The sequence below is a fragment of the Coregonus lavaretus genome (assembly GCF_964263955.1).
Source record: "Coregonus lavaretus genome assembly, chromosome: 34".
NCBI lineage: Eukaryota > Metazoa > Chordata > Actinopteri > Salmoniformes > Salmonidae > Coregonus > Coregonus lavaretus.
The window spans coordinates 2,130,985-2,147,072 of NC_140021.1; the positions used below are offsets into that span (position 1 = coordinate 2,130,985).

Genomic DNA, 16,088 nt, shown 5'->3' on the forward strand with positions numbered 1-16,088 from the left:
GGGGAGAACAAGTATTTGATACACTATTTTGCAGGTTTTCCTACTTACAAAGCATGTAGAGGTCTGTAATTTTTATCATAGGTACACTTCAACTGTGAGAGACGGAATCTAAAACAAAAATCCAGAAAATCACATTGTATGATTTTTAAGTAATTAATTTGCATTTTATTGCATGACATAAGTATTTGATACATCAGAAAAGCAGAACTTAATATTTGGTACAGAAACCTTTGTTTGCAATTACAGAGATCATACGTTTCCTGTAGGTCTTGACCAGGTTTGCACACACTGCAGCAGGGATTTTGGCCCACTCCTACATACAGACCTTCTCCAGATCCTTCAGGTTTCGGGGCTGTCGCTGGGCCCCAAAACATCACTGCTCTAGAGGAGATCTGCATGGAGGAATGGGCCAAAATACCAGCAACAGTGTGTGAAAACCTTGTGAAGACTTACAGAAAACGTTTGACCTGTGTCATTGCCAACAAAGGGTATATAACAAAGTATTGAGAAACTTTTGTTATTGACCAAATACTTATTTTCCACCATTATTTGCAAATAAATTCATTAAAAATCCTACAATGTGATTTTCTGCATTTTCTTTCTCATTTTGTCTGTCATAGTTGACGTGTACCTATGATGAAAATTACAGGCCTCTCTCATCTTTTTAAGTGGGAGAACTTGCACATTTGGTGGCTGACTAAATACTTTTTTTCCCCACTGTATATGGGACGGCTGTCAATCCTTTGGTCCTTAAGTAAAACTGATATACTTTTTTATGTATCACAGTTTTCCTTAACCAATTATGTTCTTTAATGCAAGGCCGACAGACAAGTTCCTTACTTTCTCCCCCTTCCACTTTCCTCTTCCACTTTTGCGTTAAGGCTGCAATTATTTGGTTGTAATTTTGGGTAGAGCAGACATTTCCATATGTTTTTGTGAAGTTCCAGTGAAGTTCTTTGAGGGCCGTCGTGGTAACGGCTTGAGGGGGGATATACACGGCCGTGACTATAACCAAAGAAAATTATCTTGGGAGATAATACGGTCGGCATTTGATTGTGAGGTATTCTAGGTCGGGTGAACAAAAGGACTTGAGTTCCTGTATGTTACTACAATTACACCATGAGTTGTTAATCATGAAACACACACCTCCGCCCTTCTGCTTCCCGGAGAGATATTTATTTCTGTCTGGGCGATGAACTGAGAACCCATCTGGCTGGACCAATTTCGACAGAATATCCCCAGAGAGCCATGTTTCCATGAAACAAAGTATGTTACAGGGCCTGATGTCTCTCTGGAAAGAATTCCTTTCCCTGAGCTCGTCGACTTTCTTATCCAAAGACTGAACATTAGCGAGTAGAATACTTGGAAGCGGTGGGTGGTGTGCGCGCCTCCTAAGTCGGACCAGCAGGCCGCTCCGAGTGCCTCTCCTCCGCCGGCGATGTTTTGGGTCAGCCGCTGGAATCAGTTCAGTTGCCCTGGGGAGAGCAGACAAAGGATCTGCTTCGGGAAAGTCGTATTCCTGGTCGTAATGCTGGTGAGTTATCGCTCTGATATCCAATAGTTTTTCCCGGCTGTATGTAATGATACAAAACACTTAAAAAACATAAAAAAAACAAAATACCGCAATGTTTCCTAAGTGCTAGTCGTGAGGTCGCCATCTCCGTCGGCGCCAAGTGATTTCCCAACTAAGTTCCCAAACTGAGACCCATTTTATATTTTGGTTGGCTGGGTGTCCCCCCTGACCCGGACTAAAGCAGCTTTAAGTGGACCCCTGTGGTGTCCTAGCCATCCCTGAACTAGCCTAGGTGGTGGAAGTGGGGTTAGCATTTAGCGTTAGCAGGGAGATAATTGGTTGGCCTGCTAGATTAGCATCCTAAACTAATGCCAAGGGCATCACACTGCTGACCTCCACTAACGTCCAGTCCATATGGAACCCCTCTGTGACTTGACCGCTCACCTGGGCAAGGCTAAAACATTCACTGTGTGGGGGTACTACTCACTCAATGGGCTGATACTGGAATGGCCCCTTTTTAGCACATTAGATTCCTCAAGTTAACATTTCTCGACGTTCTACTCTTCTTTGAGACTCATAGTTCAGCCAAACAGTGTTGTCATAATACCAGAATTTTGACTTTGATACTGATACCAGGTTTATTATTACGATAGTCGATACCATAAAGATACTCGATACCAAAACGATACCATAACGACACCATGGTAAAAAAAAAAGGCGTATTAGCCAAAGTCACAGAATGGCACTTGATCCAGACAGATAAACTCAGCTACTGCTCTGTTCAATAGTTGAGCGTCTTTTAAGTTCAGGATCATTACATTTGAAAATTGATGAGACAGTCATGCAAATTAATGAATCAATTATGCAATCATACAATCAATTTGACTTTGTTTTTACCAATCGAACTATAATAATAATAATATGCCATTTAGGAGACGCTTTTATCCAAAGAGACTTACAGTCATGCGTGCAAAATTTTTTACGTATGGGTACATGACATAATGGTAATCATTTATTGGAATGGTTACCTCTGTTGATAAAACTGGGGTACAAGGGTAGTGAATTGATGTTAGCTTTAGCTGAAAAGTTAGCCTACAAAGCTGGAAGCTACCGACATCTTCTTGCATTGTAAAGTGTTCTAGCCTGTATGGGAATTGTTCTGCGAACAGTAATGAACAGTTTCCACATTTCTACATGCCGTGTCACATTATTCAAGTGTGTTAACTTCTGTGCAGCATGAGTGGGCAGTTAACAAGATGCAGCCCAGACTCCCAGTGCAGGCTAAGTGGAGCAGGCAAGCGACATGAACGCTGCGCTCGCACTATAAGGGGCTGTGCTGATAGACTTGATCCTCTCAATCACGTATACGACGTGAGACACATTTGACAGAAGTACCGAAAGTAACACCATTTCTAGTACCAAACCATTTTCATGTTCTAGTATCGAAGTTTCGGTATACCGTGCAACAATATAGCCTAATATATTTTAGTTTGAGAAAAGTGGGATCGGTCAGTTGCATAGCTGTAGTGGAGTTTAGCATTTGCAGAAGTACATGTTGTTTGTTGCTTGTATTAGAATGTAATCTTTTAGAATAGAATATCCCTTAATTGCTGCTGCACTCCCCCTAGTCTTAATTCCATTGTTGACCTGCTGTTCAATCCTCAGTTGACTGTACCCATCCCCTGACACAAGACACACCCCCTATATCCCTCTCTACTGGACCTCCAGGAAGAGACCCATGAAAGCAATATCAATATCATTGTCAAGAAATTAGTGAAGGATGGGAAGCGATCCCTCCCTGGCGATTGGCAGTGCCCATGTCAGAGAGGGAGAGAGAGAGAGAGAGTCAGAGTCAGAGTCAGAGAGAGATGGACCAAGAGAGATGGAGGGAGATGGACAGAGAAAGATGGAGTCAGAGCAAGATGGAGGGAGGCAGAGAGAGAGGGATGGAGGGAGTCAGAGAGGGATGGAGGGAGTCAGAGAGGGATGGAGGGAGTCAGAGAGGGATGGAGGGAGTCAGAGGGATGGAGGGAGTCAGAGAGGGATGGAGGGAGTCAGAGAGGGATGGAGGGAGTCAGAGAGAGATGGAGGGAGTCAGAGAGGGATGGAGGGAGTCAGAGAGGGATGGAGGGAGTCAGAGAGGGATAGAGTGAGAGATGGAGGGAGATAGACCAAGAGAGATGGAGGGAGATAGACAGAGAAAGATGGAGTCAGAGCGAGATGGAGAGAGGCAGAGAGAGAGAGAGAGATGGAGGGAGATAGACAGAGAAAGATGGAGTCAGAGCGAGATGGAGGGAGGCAGAGAGAGAGATGGTGGGAGAGAGAGAGATGGAGGGGAGTCAGAGAGAGATGGAGGGAGTCAGAGAGAGAGTTGGAGGGAAAGAGAGAGATGGAGGGATTCAGAGAGAGAGAGTGAGAGATGGAGGGAGACAGAGAGAGATGGAGATGGAAGGAAACCAAGAGAGATGGAGGGAGATAGTCAGAGAGAGATAGAGGGAGGGAGGGAGGGAGGGAAAGAGAGAGATGGAGGGAAAGAGAGAGATGGAGGGAGACAGAGAGATGGAAGGAAACCAAGAGAGATGGAGGGAGATAGTCAGAGAGAGATAGAGGGAGGGAGGGAGGGAGGGAGGGAAAGAGAGAGATGGAGGGAGACAGAGATGGAGGGAGACAGAGAGATGGAGGGAGACAGAGAGAGAGATGGAGGGAGATAGACCAAGAGAGATGGAGGGAGATAGACAGAGAAAGATGGAGTCAGAGCGAGATGGAGGGAGGCAGAGAGAGAGAGATGGAGGGAGAGAGAGAGATGGAGGGAGAGAGAGAGATGAAGGGAGATAGACAGAGATGAATGGAGACGGAGAGAGAAAAAGCTGGTTGTGTTTTTATTTGTATTACTTTTTTACAGCTGATGGATATTTTGGGACACTAGAGCAAACAAGGAGGGGGAGAGGGGGCGGGGGGTGGCACGGGCTTCAGATGAGGGACAGCCTGAAATTATAGAGAGCTAATCATGCAATTACAGTATGAGGCGGAAAGGGGGAGGGAAGTCGAATGGGGGGGATTAGCGAGCCAGGGTCCAAAGCGCTTTTCCAGGCAGGATGGCGAGGGGAGGGGCTGGATGAGGGAGCGTGGCCTCATTGGGTTCTCTCCTCTCTGGGCCCCAGCTGGGAGTTCATTATTTCCGTGGTGCTCCACGGTGGCACGGGAGGTTCCAGACCGTGGCCGCCAGCCCAGAGAAAGAGAGAGGGGGAGGGGGAGGGGGAGGGGGAGGGGGGGGGGGGGGGGGGGGGGGGATAGGAGCAATGAGGGAGGGTTAATCTCATCTCCGGACTGGAGCAAGGGGGACAGTGAAGCTACACTGACCTCTTTCTCTCCTTCCTCCATTGATAAAGTGGCTAGTCTTTGTGTTGTTTGTGCGAGTGGCGAAACAAAACAGGTCACCAGAAAACTAGAAATAGACCAGACGGATCCTGTGTTCAGTTTGACTGAAATGGGTCGGTGATCAAAGTTGGATTGATCTTTCCCGGCAGTGTATCATTGATTTAATTAATCCATTGCACAGGGAAACGTTCTCTCTGCTCAGACCGAACACTGATTTAGGACACGTTCAAACACTTTCCATTCACGTGATTCAAAGACTTTCCGTAATATGATTCAAATACACTGTTCATAATTACATTTTCAACAGATCATCCATTTTATATCAAATGTAAATAACATCCAAATGAATCCTATAGTTTATAGTTTACACACCTACTAAAGAAACTTGTCAAGGGGCCAATAAAAATATACAGTACTGTATACAAAAACATGTGCATAGCACGAGAGCAAAACGTTTTCCAGGCCCTGTCTAACCAGTGGGGTTCCTTTCAGCATGCAACATAAGGAATACTTGTAGAAACACAAATCATCATACCTGTGGATGTATTTCAAGGCCTACCTTCAAACTCAGTGCCTCTTTGCTTGACATCATGGGAAAATCAAAAGAAATCAGCCAAGACCTCAGAAAAATTATTGTAGAACTCCACAAGTCTGGTTCATCCTTGGGAGCAATTTCCAAACGCATGAAGGTACAAACAATAGTATGCAAGTATAAACACCATGGGACGACGCAGCCGTCATACCGCTCAGGAAGGAGACTCGTTCTGTCTCCTAGAGATGAACGTACTTTGGTGCGAAAAATGCAAATCAATCCCAGAACAACAGCAAAGGACCTTGTGAAGATGCTGGAGAAAACAGGTACAAAAGTATCTATATCCACAGTAAAACGAGTCCTATATCGACATAACCTGAAATGCCGCTCAGCAAGGAAGAAGCCACTGCTCCAAAACCGCCATAAAAAAAGCCAAACTACGGTTTGCAACTGCACATAGGGACAAAGATCCTACTTTTTGAAGAAATGTCCTCTGGTCTGATGAAACAAAAATAGAACTGTTTGGCCATAATGACCATCGTTATGTTTGGAGGAAAAAGGGGGTTCTTTGCAAGCCGAAGAACACCATCCCAACCGTGAAGCACGTGGGTGCTTTGCTGCAGGAGGGACTGGTGCACTTCACAAAATAGATGGTGTCATGAGGAAGGAAAATTAGGTGGATATATTGAAACAACATCTCAAGACATCAGTCAGGAAGTTAAAGTTTGGTTGCAAATGGGTCTTCCAAATGAACAATGACCCCAAGCATACTTCCAAAGATGTGGCAAAATGGCTTAAGGACAACAAAGTCAAGGTATTGGAGTGGCCATCAGAAGCCTTGACCTCAATCCTATAGAACATTTTTGGGCAGAACTGAAAAAGTGTGTGCGAGCAAGGAGGTCTACAAACCTGATTCAGTTACACCAGCTCTGTCAGGAGGAATGGGCCAAGATACACCCAACTTATTGTGGGAAGCTTGTGGAAGGCTATCCGAAACGTTTGACCCAAGTTAAACAATTTAAAGGCAATGCTACCAAATGCTAATTGAGTGTATGTAAACTTCTGACCCACTGCAAATGTGATGAAAGAAATAAAAGCTGAAATAAATCATTTTCTCTACTATTATTCTGACATTTCACATTCTTAAAATGAAGTGGTGATCCTAACTGACCTAAGACAGGGAATTTTTACTAGGAGTAAATGTCAGGAATTGTGAAAAACTGAGTTTAAATGTATTTGGCTAAGGTGTATGTAAACTTCCGACTTCAACTGTAGTTATGAATCTGCCAGATTTCTATTCCCTCATGACACTGCTGCACTCAGTGGTAAGAGGCTCAACTGGCAGCACTAGGCTATAATTACCGGCCCTGCTAACAGAGGAACCAGTTTGAGCCCTCAGTGTCTGTGGACAATACAGAGAGATGGGGAAGCTCTGAGAAACTGTCCCCAAAAGCCCCGGCCACTGGGAAGCATTTTGGTCCTGTGCCGTGTTGTCTAATTACTTTTCTCTGCCAGTTGGACGTGTCTGCTGTCCCGCCTTATACTGGTCTTCACTTCAAACAAAATCAGCTCTGTTGTTTTGGAACCAAGTGGCTAACATTTTAAAATATTCAGATTTGTATTTTTTTTTACTGCTTTAAAGTAGTTGGGGCAGTTTGTTTGCCCAAATGGTGGGTCAGGATTTGGGACCAAGTCAGAGTTGTAGTTCGAGACTCAGTCATGAGGCGGTTAACAACGCAGGAACCACCTGGTTGGAAAACAAAAACGGAGGACATGGTATTCAGCCAATCAGCAGCCGTGAGGTGTTAGTGGCTGACCGTCCAGAGCAAAATGCTTTACCAGGCCTGGGCAGGAGGCAGTGGCAGCTGCTGACTGGCTGAATACCGGGGTGGTTGGAGATGTCAACAAATCAGCATGACAGACATATGATGGCAAGATTTTGACCGGTAGGTTTCTTAAGAAGATACAGGACCTTTAGAAAGTATTCATGACTTATTCCATATTTTGTTACAGCCTGAATTCAAAATAAATAAACAATTCTCACCCATCTACACACAATACCCCATAATGATAAAGTGAAAACATGTTTTTAGACATTTTTGCGAATTAATTGAACATTTATGTCACTCTAAATTGAGCTCCGGTGCATCCAATTTCCTTTGGTCATCCTTGAGATGTCACTACAACTTGATTGGAGTCCACCTGTGGTCAATTCAATTGATTGGACATGATTTAGAAAGAAACACTTATCTATATAAGGTCCCACAGTGGAAAGTGCATGTCAGAGCAGAAACTATACCATGAAGTCCAAGGAACTGTCCATAGATATCAGAGATTGTGATGAGGCATATATCTGGGGAAGGGTATAAAATAATTTCTAGAGTGTTGAAAGTTTCCAATAGCACAGTGGTCTCCATCATTGGGAAATGGAAAAACATATGGAACTACCCAGACTCTGCCTAGAGCTGGCCGCCCGACCAAACTGAGCAACCGGGCAAGAAGGACCTTGGTCAGGTGACCACTCTGACAGAACTAAAGAGTTCCATGGCTGAGAGAACCTGCCAGGACAACAGCAATTCACCAATCTGGGATTGATGGGAGAGTGTCAGATGCAAGCCATTCCTGAGAAAAAGGCAAATTACAGTATGCCTGGAGAGCATAAGGCAAAATATTATGTGGTCTGATAAGACAAAAATTTAACTCTTTGTCCTGAATGCAAAGCGCTATTTCTGGAGAAAACCAGTCACAGCTCATCACCCGTCTAACACCATCCCTACCGTGAAGCATGGTGGTGGCAGCATCATGTTATGGGGGATGCTTTTCAGCGGCAGGGACTTAGAGACCGGTAAGGATAGAGGGAACAATGAATGGAGCCAAATACAGGCAAATCCTTGATGAGAACCTGCTTAAGAGTGCAAATAACCTAAGACTGGTACAAAGATTTACATTCCAATAGGACAATGAACCCAAGCACACAGCCAATGCAATGCTGGAATGTATTCAGAACAAGAATGTGAAAGTCCTTGAGTGGCCCAGACTTGAATCCCATTGAAAATCTGTGGAAAGACTTGAAGATTGCTGTTCACCGTCGCTCCACAATTTAAAACAGAGCTTGAGAAACTCTGCAAGGAAGAATGGGAGAGAATCCCCAAATCCAGATGTGCAAAGCTGATACAGACAAACCCAAGATGACGCAAAGCTGTAATTGCCGCCAAAGGTGCTTCTACAAAGTATTGACTCAGGTGTGAATATGTAAATTAGATATTTCTGTATTTCATTTTCATTAAATTAGCTAAAATGTTCTAAAAACATGTTTTCACTTTGTCATTATGGGGTATTGTGTGTGTAGATGGGTGATACTTTTTTTGTATATTTCATCCATTTTGAATTCAGGCTGTAACACAACAAAATGTGGAATCATTTAAGGGGTATGAATACTTTCTGAAGGCACTGTATACTTTTGAAATAGGAAAATGTGCACATTGATGAGCATTTAAAACAAAGCCATTTTTAATTGGTTGACCAATCACAAGTGGGGGCCCTGCCCCTATCGCCCAAATGGGCAGGCCGCCACTGGCTGTTTAGGTTTAACAGAGAGGAAGAGGCTAAGCGAGAGGGATAACTGGGCCCAAAATATGTCTTCTCCAGCAGGTGGCATTAAAAAATATACACAGTGCCTTCGGAAAGTATTCAGACCTTTCCACATTTTGTTACGTTACAGCCTTATTCTAAAATTGATTAAATAAAAAATGTTCCTCAGCAATCAACACACAATAACACATAATGACAAAGCGAAAACAGGTTGTTAGACATTTTTGCACATTTAGTAAAAAAAATATATACCTTATTTACGTAAGTATTCAGACCATTTGCTATGAGACTCGAAATTGAGCTCCTGTGCATCCTGTTTCCATTGATCATCCTTGAGATGTTTCTAGAACTTGATTGGAGTCCACCTGTGGTAAATGCAATTGATTGGACATGATTTGGAATGGTACACACGTGTCTATATAAGGTTCCACAGTTGACAGTGCATGTCAGAGCAAGAACCAAGCCATGAGGTCGAAGGAATTGTCTGTAGAGCTCCAACACAGGATTGTGTCGTGGCACAGATCTGCAGCATTGAAGGTCCCCAACAACACAGTTGCCTCAATCATTCTTAAATGGAAGAAGTTTGGAACTTCCTAGAGCTGGCCGCCCGGCCAAACTGAGCAATCAGGGGAGAAGGACCTTGGTCAGGGAGGTGACCAAGAACCTGATGGTCACTCTGACAAAGCTCTTGAGTTCCTCTGTGGAGATGGGAGAACCTTCCAGAAGGACAACCATCTCTGCAGCACTCCACCAATCAGGCCTTTATGGTTAAGTGGCCAGACGGAAGCCACTCCTCAGTAAAAGGCACATGACAGCCCACTTGGAGTTTGCCAAAAGGCACCTAAAGACTCTCAGACCATGAGAAACAATATTCTCTGGTCATGCTGTGGGGATGTTTTTCAGCGGCAGGGACTGGGAGACTAGTCAGGATAGAGGGAAAGATGAACAGACTACACTACCCCACACCACACTACACCACACCACCCCACACCACCCCACATCACCCCACATCACACCACACTACACCACACTACACCACACTACACCACATAACACTAGCAGCAGTCCATTAATCAGGTGGTGTGTGTAAATGTGTGCATTTTGCTGCGGGGTTGAAGCTACGAACCAATAGGCTTTTGGGAGGGAGGGTCCCCACGCGCTCTGGCAGCTTTCATGGCTGGGATAACTAATTTCCTCTTCTAGCTCACAGCTTCCTGATAGTCCTCGTTGACTACACCACCCCACATCACACCACATCACACCACATCACACCACACTACATTACACTACCCCACACTACACTACACCACCCCACATCACACCACACTACACCACACTACCCCACACTACACTACACCACCCCACATCACACCACACTACACTACACCACACCACACCACACTACACTACATTACACTACACCACACCACACTACACTACATTACACTACCCCACACCACACTACACTACACTACACTACACTACGCTACCCCACACTACACCACACCCACCACTACACACCACGGCAGTGACTCAGCCCCCGTAGTAGGGTCAGAGGCAGAGAATCTCAGTGGAGAGAGGGGAGCCGGTCAGGCAGAGACAACAAGGGTAGTTCGTCACTCCAGTGCCTTGCGGTTCACCTTCGCACCCCTGGGCCAGACTAAACTCAATCATAGGACCTACTGAAGATATTAGTCTGAGTCTGCGTCTCTCAGATGGATCGGCAGACCATTCCATAAAAACTGTGCTCTATAGGGGAAAGACCTGCCTCCATACCCAGACAGGACCCAATTCAACTCGGTCTAATGGGAACCCTTGTCTATTTTTGACAAACCTCACTCTTTCAACACTCTCTCTCTCTCTCTTTCTCTCTCTCTCTCTCTCGTGTCTCGCTTTCCAACCTAATTGGAGTTGCAGTCACTGCAGGTCAGGAGGATATTTAAGTTAGTTTCACGTCTCACGTAAAGTTTTGTGTAGAAAGGGGCACACGGAGGTGTTGGCGTTTCCTGCTAGTTCCTCACATCACCAAGTCTATGAAGGAGCTCCAGTTAGGACTAGGAGAGAGAACAACGCAAGACTCATGGTCTCAATGTTCACATTCAATTAGAATTGGCTTTACAGTCTGTTGCTTGCCTGGTATTTACTCAGCAACATGATCTGATGTACGCAATGGTTACCTAATAATGACCTTTTTAGATTAGTTGGGATTAATTGAAGCAGTGCTAAGTACTAGGAAGTAGTACATTTATAAGACAACATTCTTTGTAATTACCCCCACGAAATACGATTGTAAAATAGTGTTGTCACTTAGAACCGCCAGTGATTTTAAAAGGCAAATCCTTTCCGTTCCATGCCATTTATGTTATGTTTACTGAAATGTCATATTCACTAACTTGGATACTTTACTGTGCTGTAAAATATTCATAATATTATTCACAAATCACATGTGTGATCATGTGGTGAATCAACCCGTGTCAATTGTGGTATTGTAGTGTACTGTCCATAATTAATGTCCTATATTTAGAGCTCCAGCTCTATTTCTTCCAATCCCTCTAGTGAGACGGAGCCTTCCAATCCCTCTAGTGAGATGGAGCCTTCCAATCCCTCTAGTGAGACGGAGCCTTCCAATCCCTCTAGTGAGATGGAGCCTTCCAATCCCTCTAGTGAGATGGATCCTTCCAATCCCTCTAGTGAGATGGATCCTTCCAATCCCTCTAGTGAGATGGATCCTTCCAATCCCTCTAGTGAGACGGAGCCTTCCAATCCCTCTAGTGAGATGGAGCCTTCCAATCCCTCTAGTGAGATGGAGCCTTCCAATCCCTCTAGTGAGATGGAGCCTTCCAGTCCCTCTAGTGAGACGGAGCCTTCCAATCCCTCTAGTGAGATGGATCCTTCCAATCCCTCTAGGGAGATGGAGCCTTCCAATCCCTCTAGTGAGACGGAGCCTTCCAATCCCTCTAGTGAGACGGAGCCTTCCAATCCCTCTAGTGAGACGGAGCCTTCCAATCCCTCTAGTGAGACGGAGCCTTCCAATCCCTCTAGTGAGATGGAGCCTTCCAATCCCTCTAGTGAGACGGAGCCTTCCAATCCCTCTAGTGAGACGGAGCCGTCCAATCCCTCTAGTGAGATGGAGCCGTCCAATCCCTCTAGTGAGATGGAGCCTTCCAATCCCTCTAGTGAGATGGAGCCTTCCAATCCCTCTAGTGAGACGGAGCCTTCCAATCCCTCTAGTGAGATGGAGCCGTCCAATCCCTCTAGTGAGATGGAGCCTTCCAATCCCTCTAGTGAGATGGAGCCTTCCAATCCCTCTAGTGAGACGGAGCCTTCCAATCCCTCTAGTGAGATGGAGCCTTCCAATCCCTCTAGTGAGACGGAGCCTTCCAATCCCTCTAGTGAGATGGAGCCTTCCAATCCCTCTAGTGAGATGGAGCCGTCCAATCCCTCTAGTGAGATGGAGCCTTCCAATCCCTCTAGTGAGACGGAGCCTTCCAATCCCTCTAGTGAGATGGAGCCTTCCAATCCCTCTAGTGAGATGGAGCCTTCCAATCCCTCTAGTGAGATGGAGCCTTCCAATCCCTCTAGTGAGATGGAGCCTTCCAATCCCTCTAGTGAGATGGAGCCTTCCACACACTCTTCACTTGCAGTGGCTGTCTATTGCCGGTCTCCCATTGGGGAATCTGCTGTCTATTGCCGGTCTCCCATGGGGGATACTGCTGTCTATTGCCGGTCTCCCATTGGGGAATCTGCTGTCTATTGCCGGTCTCCCATTGGGGAATCTGCTGTCTATTGCCGGTCTCCCATTGGGGAATCTGCTGTCTATTGCCGGTCTCCCATTGGGGAATCTGCTGTCTATTGCCGGTCTCCCATTGGGGAATCTGCTGTCTATTGCCGGTCTCCCATTGGGGAATCTGCTGTCTATTGCCGGTCTCCCATTGGGGAATCTGCTGTCTATTGCCGGTCTCCCATTGGGGAATCTGCTGTCTATTGCCGGTCTCCCATGGGGGATACTGCTGTCTATTGCCGGTCTCCCATGGGGGATACTGCTGTCTATTGCTGGTCTTCCATGGGGAATCTGCTGTCTATTGCTGGTCTCCCATTGGGGAATACTGGAATGGACTTAGGTTCAAAGTCAGTTTTGCATCCCACCGGATGTCCCACCAGAAGTTTGGGAACAGGCACACACAGCACCTCCAAATGCCATGACGTTGTCGGGTGAAGAAGCAGGACTCATCACTGTATTTGGCTGCCTACAAATGTCCCTCATTAACAGTGGCCATATATCATACATCATTGTAAAGCTAAAGCTACAGTCCAGACCTAGTGTAACAGTAATGCTTCCGTCCCTCTCCTTGCCCCAACCTGGGCTCCCGAGTGGCGCAGCGGTCTAAGGCACTGCATCTCAGTGCTTGAGGCGTCACTACAGACCCTGGTTCGATTCCAGGCTGTATCACAACCGGCCGTGATTGGGAGTCCCATAGGGCGGCGCACAATTGGCCCAGCGTCGTCCGGGTTTGAACACATCAGCAAAGGCCTCCCACAAAGCATCGCTACCTATCGCTCCACAGAAGCCACGGCCCTTGCAGAGCAAGGGAAACAACTACTTCAAGGTTTCAGAGTGAGTGACGTCACTGATCGAAGCGCTACTAGCGCGCACTGCTAACTAGCTAGCCATTTCACATCGGCTACACTAGCTGGAAGACAGCATTAACCCTAGCCCTAACCACCAGACAGACCAGACAGGAGAAACACAGTCATCACACAGTCATCAATCAGGACAGGTTATCCAAGACTCCCACAGAACACAGCAAACCACTGGTCTAGGTCAAGACAGAGTAGTGAAATGCAAAATTAAAGGTTTGACTGTTTGTACATGTAAGATGTGTGTTGGTACTTGTGGTCTGTGTGACTTCAATGCAGAGATGTGTTTGGTACTCTTCCAATGCACACCAGCAGATAGCAGACCTACCAAATCAGAAAAGCAAAGCAGCTTGTAAAATACTACTTGATGTTATTGTTTGCATGTCTGAGATTTTTAACCTGTATGTGTGTGCACAGTACGGACAAGATGAGATCTTTAACCAGTCTGTATGTGTGTCCACAGTGTAGCCGGAGGGGAGATCTTTAACCAGTCTGTATGTGTGTCCACAGTGCAGCCGGAGGGGAGATCTTTAACCAGTCTGTATGTGTGTCCACAGTGCAGCCGGAGGGGAGATCTTTAAACAGTCTGTATGTGTGTCCACAGTGCAGCCGGAGGGGAGATCTTTAACCAGTCTGTATGTGTGTCCACAGTGCAGCCGGAGGGGAGATCTTTAACCAGTCTGTATGTGTGTCCACAGTGTAGCCGGAGGGGAGATCTTTAACCAGTCTGTATGTGTGTCCACAGTGCAGCCGGAGGGGAGATCTTTAACCAGTCTGTATGTGTGTCCACAGTGCAGCCGGAGGGGAGATCTTTAACCAGTCTGTATGTGTGTCCACAGTGCAGCCGGAGGGGAGATCTTTAACCAGTGTGTAGCGGAGAGGGACGAGGCCTTCAAAGAGGAGGACGTGAAGAGACTGTTAAGACAGATCCTAGAGGGAGTCTCCTTCCTCCACAGGAACAACGTGGTGCACCTGGACATCAAGGTCAGTCCCCAACCCCTGTTAGACACTTTATGGTATTTTATTAGGATCCCCATTAGCTGTTGCGAAAGCAGCAGCTGATCTTCCTGGGGTCCAACCTTTTATCAACATTCACTTCTTATATGTATGTTAGACCAGGGGTGGGAAAACATTTTGGCTCGAGGGCCACATCGGGGATGGACACACAGATTTTCTTTGGGGTTGACCAATTTGTTTGTCAAAAGCAATTTGCGGGCCAGAAACAGGCCAGTTATCTGAACATATATATTGTACTTTCTATCTAGTTTTAGATGTTCAAGAGGCCTGGAGTGTTTTTTTAACCTAAAATAATAATCAACCTCCCGCCGGCCAGATCCGTAGTTTGTCCACCGCTGTGTTTTACTTTGTATCACTTATCACATAGTCCACATTTTAGCAATTAAGTCAGATAAACTCATGGATACCATTGTTTTGTCTCTGTGTGCAGTTTAAAGGAAGTTGAAGGTAGTTTCTGGAGCCATTGCTAACTAGCGAAAGGGCTTGATTGCCAAAATATCGCTTTAAAGATGGAAGCAAGCTTTTATACCGTGGTTTACGTATATGCAAGTTAGCCCCACTAGACCTCCTCTCTAATGCTGCTGTCAAGTTAGCCCCACTAGACCTCCTCTCTAATGCTGCTGTCAAGTTAGCCCCACTAGACCTCCTCTCTAATGCTGCTGTCAAGTTAGCCCCACTAGACCTCTTCTCTAATGCTGCTGTCAAGTTAGCCCCACTAGACCTCCTCTCTAATGCTGCTGTCAAGTTAGCCCCACTAGACCTCTTCTCTAATGCTGCTGTCAAGTTAGCCCCACTAGACCTCCTCTCTAATGCTGCTGTCAAGTTAGCCCCACTAGACCTCTTCTCTAATGCTGCTGTCAAGTTAGCCCCACTAGACCTCCTCTCTAATGCTGCTGTCAAGTTAGCCCCACTAGACCTCCTCTCTAATGCTGCTGTCAAGTTAGCCCCACTAGACCTCTTCTCTAATGCTGCTGTCAAGTTAGCCCCACTAGACCTCCTCTCTAATGCTGCTGTCAAGTTAGCCCCACTAGACCTCCTCTCTAATGCTGCTGTCAAGTTAGCCCCACTAGACCTCCTCTCTAATGCTGCTGTCAAGTTAGCCCCACTAGACCTCCTCTCTAATGCTGCTGTCAAGTTAGCCCCACTAGACCTCCTCTCTAATGCTGCTGTCAAGTTAGCCCCACTAGACCTCCTCTCTAATGCTGCTGTCAAGTTAGCCCCACTAGACCTCCTCTCTAATGCTGCTGTCAAGTTAGCCCCACTAGACCTTCTCTCTAATGCTGCTGTCAAGTTAGCCCCACTAGACCTCTTCTCTAATGCTGCTGTCAAGTTAGCCCCACTAGACCTCCTCTCTAATGCGGCTGTCAAGTTAGCCCCACTAGACCTTCTCTCTAATGCTGCTGTCAAGTTAGCCCCACT

The 16,088-nt window shown here is 46.1% G+C and overlaps 1 protein-coding gene across 1 annotated transcript in view; it reads left to right on the forward strand.

The window, feature by feature from the left end:
* LOC311109377 (serine/threonine-protein kinase 17A-like) overlaps window positions 1–16,088 on the forward strand; it is a gene marked incomplete at both ends in the record, with an annotated part of 57,402 nt that overhangs the window by 33,777 nt on the left and 7,537 nt on the right. The window contains one exon of the mRNA XM_084152231.1: window positions 14,492–14,636. Within this exon, the coding sequence (XP_084008357.1) occupies window positions 14,492–14,636 (145 nt within the window). The remainder of the gene's footprint in view (window positions 1–14,491; window positions 14,637–16,088) is intronic.